Source organism: Penaeus chinensis, chromosome 3 (assembly GCF_019202785.1).
Source record: "Penaeus chinensis breed Huanghai No. 1 chromosome 3, ASM1920278v2, whole genome shotgun sequence".
Classification (NCBI taxonomy): Eukaryota; Metazoa; Arthropoda; class Malacostraca; order Decapoda; family Penaeidae; genus Penaeus; species Penaeus chinensis.
The window spans coordinates 14,786,698-14,794,197 of NC_061821.1; the positions used below are offsets into that span (position 1 = coordinate 14,786,698).

A 7,500-nucleotide genomic window follows, 5' to 3' on the forward strand; every position below is an offset into this window, starting at 1 on the left:
CTTCTTATACACTACATTGATTTTTATATATTTGTTTCTCAAGTTTTATTTCAGGGTTACAGTTCTGCTAGAGAATATGAGTTTATTATAGATAGTGGAAGGGGAATATTGTAAGCAAATATTTCACTAAAATGCACCTACAATTGGAGATTAATCTGTATAGGGTTCATGTTGAACAAATTGTCAAGCTTTGACTCTCCTGTTATACAGTATATCCTTATTTTGTATCAGTGGCACTTAAAAGAATATTGTCTTTGATTTATTTTTAGATTTTCATTTTCATTCAGCCCATTCAGAAATAGAATCTATAAACATTATTATTCTAACTTATATTTCTGAACTGAAGATGGCAGTGCATTTTACAGTGAATTGTAATCAAATGACTGTATAATCGTGGATGATATATTTGTTGAAATAACGTTCGACCAAATTTTAGTAAGAAGAAATGCAATGGTAAGACTACATTCTGTGAACTTAGGGTAGGATGAAAAAACCTGTTATTCTAAATTTGGAGAAAACACATTCAGAAAAATGTTTATGTAAAATACAGGTTTATACTTTATGCAGTATATTTCCAAAGTATAATGGCTCTGTCTGTACTGAAATGCATATGTAACAGTATTTTAAAATGCAAAACCTTTAGCTGTCCCTGTAAATGTTGAACTGTGTTGCAAAATCCAATTCAAAGTAAAAATATACACATTTATATGACAATCTAACATATACTCAGTGGGTACTAAGGAGGATTTTTATTATAGTTAAACCTATTTGGTGACTGTAATTACATTCCACGAGTGCTAGGATGATACCCTGAAAGTTTCCAATACAGATATGGATGATTACCAGCCAGTTTTATAAAGAGATTATCATAATTTCTTCCCAAGCACCACACAAATCTAAAAGCTAAGAATATTACCCATGCCTTCCCTTTTGCCAATCTTTATTCCTTTTTCAGGTAGTACAAAATATCATGAAGAGGTAGAATGAATTTGCCAGCCAAGCGCCGCGGCCTTTCACCCGAGGGACGTCAGATCAGAGAGCGACATCAGGGATCACTCACAATTGGGCTGCAGGGCATCACCGTGCATCCAACGGAACTCAGTAGGTTTTTCTCTGGTCTTTTGTTATCACTGTTGTACTAACTGTTTTAATTGTTATTATTTGATTATTGTTGTCATTCATGTTATTGCATAATTGTTATGGTTGTGATTCTTATGGTAATCATTAAGTTTATTATGTGTATTAATATGGTTATGATAATTATTGTTATTATTATTATTATTGTTACTATTATTATTATTATTATTATTATTATTATTATTATTATTATTATTATTATTATTATTATTATTATTATTATTATGATTATTATTATGAATGTTTTTGTTGTTGTTGTAGTTGTTATTTTGGTTGTAGGTATTATTATTGTTATTATTTTTATTATTATTATTATTATTATTATTATTATTATTATTATTATTATTATTATCATTAGGATAATAGTAATAATAATAATAATAATAATAATAATAATATAATAATGATTATAATAATAATAATCATTATTATTATTATTATTATTATTATTATTATTATTATTATTATTATTATTATTATTATTATTATTATTATTATTGTAGCTGTTATCTCTTATTATTGTTATTATTTCAATCTATTATTATTATGAAAAATGTAGCATTTTATCATATTATTCCATATATTGTATATGAGTCTAATTCTTCAAATAATTCACAACACTAAATGTCATCTTGGCAATCACTGTACTTCATAAACAGGTCGGAACCAACGTGATTTCTTACAAGACAATGTAAGAAGGCTGCATGAGATACAAGCTAGGTGTAGGGATAGAGAAAATAGCAGGAAACCACAGCCTCTAAGGGCGACACGAGAGAGCTCAGCAAGTACTACTTCTTCACTAAAACAGGTTAAAGAAACTTGGGAAGTTCTTTCTTTTACACTCTAGTATTGATACATGATTTATGATTATAGTTGACTTAATTTTTTTAATGGTTGACGTACAATCATTATTGTTATTCCGATTTTATGGTTATTCTTAACTTGGTTGTAAGGCAAACCATTTGATGTTTGATTTTGTGTATTTTCAAAAAAAGAAAAGCATGCTAATTAAACTGAGTTAGCCAAATGTGATTGCTGCAACACATCTGACAAATAACTTTCCATTTATATCAGTTGGACTGCTTAGCCCCAATCCGCAATGGTTCAGCAAAGCTTGGAAGACGAAGCCCAAGTTCAGAGTGTGAGGGAAGTGCGCACTCAGACTACTTCTCACTAACCGATGACCAGATTGAGACTGCGGCAGCACAGCTCAGTGCCCGTCTCCACAACGGGGTGCATCTACCAGACCAGAGTGAGAAAGGAGATGGGAGACATATGCAGGAAAATGGTTTTGGGCATCAGAGCAGAAGTTCAAGTGCCCTGTCCCAGTCGCTTCCAATGCCCACCAACAATTCACTACTGAGGGATGCCCCACCAAGACTGGCAAGGTCAGGGAGTCCTGTGATGCTGAGGCCCATCTCATCATCTCGACATGCCCCTGTTTCCCCACGCCCTGTCAGTGCAGCCCATCGCCAAAATTCTGGGGCTGGGTTGGAACTCCTCTCGGGATGCGAGTTGAACCATGGAATGAGGAGGGGGCGGATGGATAGTTTGCTCTCAAAGATAAGGAACCAAAAGCCAGCATGTGAGTTGGACTACAATACACATTATAGAAATATAGAAAATCAGCACAAATTATTACTCGATAACTCAGACATGCTTAGTCTTTATGGCTATGGTGAGGGAAGTAATGGCACAGACACACAAAGATCTGCAACAAGAACAGCCTTGAACACTGCAGGAAGTGGTTCCAAAACATCAAAATTGGTTCGTGCTCGTAGTTTTGATAGAGATGCCCTTTCCAGGAAAAGTGCAGTAGGGGGACAAAGAGAAAAGTCAGCAAAATCTTCCACAAAGTCAGATCAAAGAGCAATCAGCTCACCATCTCCACAACTGAAGAAACATTTCTCAAAATCCATTGGTAATCTGTCCCATGCTGCCCCATCCTCAGCTTCAGGGCAGAGTAGTCAGAGTCGTAGTGGCAGTCCAAGCAAAATGAGAAGTGAATCTGCTAATTACAGTGTCAGGCAGTCAGAACAGTCTCAACCAAGCCGTGTTTTGTCAAGTGTTCAAAGCATTCAGCGAAGTAAGAGCAACTTAGAGTCACCTAGAACATTTGAAGCTTCCACTGATGGTGCAAGTGAGGTGCCACCATTAGATAATAGTTCAGACCTTGTTAGCCAGTACATAGAAAATGAATCAAGAATTAAGTCTGCAGCCACAAGTGCAATACTCAACAGAACAGCTTCAAGTGGTGATCTGAACCTCAATTCAACCCTGACATCAGATTGTAACTTCAACATCAGTGAAGCAGATCAGTCTGTGTCTTGCAATTCTGCAATGGAGAATCTCCACCTAGACTTACGACCTGATAGCCAAGTCGGTGGTGATATGAGGATACAAAACAACAACCCAAGTAGTCAGATGGAAGAGTCTACCTATGAATACCATCCAGAGGTCTATATGAAGCCTTACAATGACATAGTTGAGCATGAACATATGAGTGAAGCTGTGTTTCCACAGGAGGAAGCCAAATCTTCCACGCCAGTGCCAAATGAGCCCCAAGATTTGCCTAGTGTTAGTTCTATACCGAAGCTTCTGAAGGTGAGTAAATGGCACAAATATGCCTGTGAACCATTATATGCTTAATTGCTAGTTTGGTTTTGTTGTGATGATTACTTTCCTATACTTTGTATAGACATATTCATATACTTGTTATTCTGAATATCTGAATAAACCTTGTTTAACCTTCACACTAGCAGAAAAGAGAGCAGCATGGTCAGCCATCAACTCCATCAACTCTACGAAGATCTCAGTCCATGAAGAACATTCGCCAGCGCCAGGGAGAGCCTCCCTCAAGTTACAAGAGAGGGAAATTGCCCAAGTAAATTTTCTGATATTCCATTTTATTCATACTACTTGATTGTATTAGAGTGCAATTTCAAGCATTTTCTTCTGAGGTCTCAACTTTTTCATTACCTGGTTTGCAAGAGAATCATGAATATTTGTCTTATTTTTGTTAGCATTTTCCTGTTTTTTGCCATATCATATCTATTTTTCCTCCTTTATTATTCTCACTGTTGTTCCTATTTTCCTTTTCCCCTTCATTTCTACATATCAACACACCTAGCTAGAGAATTATGGAAATTAAAGTTGAAACACATTATGAAGTACTCACTCCCTACCATTTCTTCTGCAGATATCTCTTAGCCCGGAAAGAGGAGGAGAAGAGGTTAGCAGAGATTGCCCGGTCGGTCGACCCTGAGTGTCCGCCTGGCCATGCTCCACTTCCTGACCACGAGCGGCGCAACACCCTCCATCTCCTACGCAAGAGTGAGTTGATTCCTTGTTTCGGTATTAATTGCAAATTTTAAAAATTGTGAAGAGTTTTGTGTTGATTTTTTTGGGGGAAAAGTGTTGTTTTTAATAATCCTTTGACAGAGTTCATTATCTTTAATCCTGTATAGATGATTTCCTTCAGTATCCTTTTGATAATGAATGTTAGCATTTTAAGAACATTAGATCCCTTATGCAGTATTGATTCTAACAGTACAGAATTCTGGAGGTTTGAGTGATAATTGTTTGATGAAGAAGGCTATTCTAACTGATAATTCTTTTTTCAAGGTCAAGCAGAGGCAATGCGAGAGCTCTCCTCCTTGCCTGTGGCCCAAGACACACTTAGGGTGAAGAAAAGGAGACAAGATCTAGAGGATAAACTTATGCAGATTGAAGATGGGCTGCGCATCTTTTCACAGCCGAAAGTGTATGTTATGAATGATGATTGAGAAGAGGAGAAAAGGGTGTGTGTATTATAATAACATCAATGAGTTTGTTTTAGCCAAGAAGCATAGAGTGGGTATCAACTGAGTAAAAGTGTGCAAGCTTAGGAGTAATGTTTTCCCGCCAAGCTGTGTCTTTTGATTCACACAATTCAGGTACATTAAGTGTCTTGGTAATAATCTGTCTGGATATTTTGAATGCAGGATTTGTAATGTGTCCATCATCCTTTTTATTAATATATCATCATTAATGTAGCATCATCCACCTCTTTTATTTATACATAATCAGCAATTATGATTTAATCATGAGGATAAGGTAGTGATCTGTTCTATTCAGTTATTGCGTGAGCAGTATTAAAAAGGATATTTGAATGACTAATAAGAAAATTGTATGAAAGTTTTCTATTGATCCTGTCCTTTTTAAAAGACATGGACTTTAAATATTTTTTTGTAAAAAAGGAAAAATAAATTTCCAATTTTGTCATATTGAATAGGTGAAGGGTCACAGGTTAAAAGGGTTATCATGTTTATATGCCTTTTGTAAGAAGGAAGTGGTTGCTTAACTACTAATGTGCCATATTTTACTTGAGGAAGTGGCTTTTTAAATGGATTAAAAGAAAAATCTGAATAAAATACATGTTAATCCATTGACACTGTGAGAGTGTCAATGTACTCTGGTTTTGATTTACTAGTTTTGCATATAGATGGCTTCAGAAGTGCTCTGCCACCAAGAAATATAATTATTGACTAAGTACTTGTGAAGCCATATATATATGTAAACAAAATGAAATATGTACTCACATTGTCCACAGTTAAAGGTCTTATGCTATTCATGGTATGTACCTCTAAGGAAACTTCAAAGACTAATTCTGCCTTAAATTATATGTATTGTTGATTTCAAATTATATTTCATATATAAGAGATGAAGCTATTGTACTTTCTTTTTCTTGTGGTACAGGTCAGGTACCTTTAAATTCACATATACCCTAAAAACACCCAAAAAGTATGTGTGAAAAAAGGAAATTGTGAGGAAATGGGAGTCAGATTTGCAGTAACAGTTCATTGAAAATCAGTCATTGTGTCCTATTACTGAGTACTCTTTGCATTTCAGTAGCCAAGCTATGCATGCCTAAGATATAAGCAATTCAGTGTTGCATCTCGTTCTCCCTAGGAAGGGCTAGAATACCTGCTCACTTGGTGACTGCCATGGCCCCCAGCCATGCATGCTGCCCCTTGAACTTAAGTGGTCATCTTCGCTCTGAGAGTGGATATATCATGAAAGGGAGATCTAGATGCACAATGAAATCAGCTTAATTATTGAAACAAGCTTTTTCACTAAACGTTGAACAATGCAGAAGCAACTTTTGAAGGAAATTTAAGGTGTTGGTTACCACTTAGTTCTCCTCAGTATTAAAATAATAATAAATTCAGTAAATGAAAAAAAAAAAAAAAAATAATTCTAGAAAGAAATTAGAATGATCCTAATTGGCTGTGAACATTAGGTTATGATTTACCAAAGTTAGTAAACTTAATAAGTAACAGGAGGAAAAGGTAAGAAAAGTTGCTCATTCCAAGCCTGGAAGGGGTGCTACTCATATTTATTAATTTTGTTGTGTTACAGCTTTGTAGTCTGAGAGAGGAAGCTTACAGCTTTTATGTATAAACAGAAGGTCCTTCTTACCCTTATTATGTGATTTTATGGCAGTGTTACCTTTTTCATCGTCATTTTTTTCTAATATCTATCTTTTAAAATATATTATTTGGGTTTTAACAAGCTTTGTATACCTGTGAATGTCATTGAGTTTTATGTGGAAAACTTGTGAAAGGAGAAAGAAGATTTTAACTTTTAGGAGAAGTCAGTAAAAGATGGTTTCTTTTACAGTTTTAGTTTATTATGCATTTATTTTCCAAATCATTATGATCAAGAAGAAATCAACCACGGTGTAAAGCAACAGTCAGATTCACGATAAATGTAGGTAGCATTTTCATCCAACATGTTTCCATGATGTATCAAAGGTACACATTTCTGGATAAAGTGAATGTATTTTGTGCTTCACCTCTCATTATAAAGTGTTAGGTCTGCATATGCCTTTTGTATATTTCTTAGTTATAGAATTACATCTATGCAACATTTTCATAAAAGATGCATCATTTTGTTTCAGAACAAGGGAAAGTAAGCATTAAGTTATGGCTTTAATTTAGTAATGAGAAATAGTAAAAAAGATACATGGGAGCAGTAAATAACCTGTATATAATAATTTCTATGATATACTCTGCCAAAATTTATAAGTATTTTATAAATTGTTTTACCTGATACATAGTCTGTTGCATGGCAGGTAAAGTTAATTTTAACCCTTTCATGGAGAGCTGCCTCTGCTATATTGGATATATCACTAAATATATAACTGGGAACATTAATTAGAAATAAGAAATGATTTTCAAAGGAAAGATCATATTCAACCCATTTCTAAACCTTACAATGTATATAACTTTTTTTCCCTATTTTATGTTTATATTAACATAAACATTTGATAGCACTTTTGCATGCAACCCATGGCAGGGTTAAGAGTATTATGGGAACAAT

At 34.6% G+C, this 7,500-nt stretch overlaps 2 protein-coding genes across 6 annotated transcripts in view; one reads left to right on the plus strand and one right to left on the minus strand.

Moving 5' to 3' along the window:
- LOC125042750 overlaps positions 1–7,500 on the plus strand; it is a 9,082-nt gene that overhangs the window by 1,235 nt on the left and 347 nt on the right. For 3 of the 5 annotated variants that reach the window (XM_047638612.1, XM_047638619.1, XM_047638637.1), the window contains exons 2-7: positions 956–1,101; positions 1,797–1,945; positions 2,212–3,741; positions 3,897–4,021; positions 4,337–4,470; positions 4,762–7,500. The exon at positions 4,762–7,500 is cut by the window's right edge and continues 347 nt beyond it. In XM_047638612.1, coding sequence (XP_047494568.1) covers positions 984–1,101; positions 1,797–1,945; positions 2,212–3,741; positions 3,897–4,021; positions 4,337–4,470; positions 4,762–4,922 — 2,217 coding nt within the window. In that variant the 5' untranslated portion in view covers positions 956–983 and the 3' untranslated portion in view covers positions 4,923–7,500. Of the gene's footprint in view, positions 454–955; positions 1,102–1,796; positions 1,946–2,211; positions 3,742–3,896; positions 4,022–4,336; positions 4,471–4,761 lie in introns of all 5 variants that reach the window. The other 2 variants (XM_047638629.1, XM_047638647.1) reach the window with 2 other exon arrangements.
- The window catches only part of LOC125040503 (alkylglycerol monooxygenase-like), a 32,119-nt gene continuing 30,174 nt past the window's right edge, over positions 5,556–7,500 (minus strand). Inside the window, exons 11-14 of the mRNA XM_047635062.1 lie at positions 7,270–7,321; positions 6,103–6,174; positions 5,873–5,883; positions 5,556–5,637 (exon numbers count right to left, since the gene is read on the minus strand). Coding sequence (XP_047491018.1) covers positions 5,556–5,637; positions 5,873–5,883; positions 6,103–6,174; positions 7,270–7,321 — 217 coding nt within the window. The remainder of the gene's footprint in view (positions 5,638–5,872; positions 5,884–6,102; positions 6,175–7,269; positions 7,322–7,500) is intronic.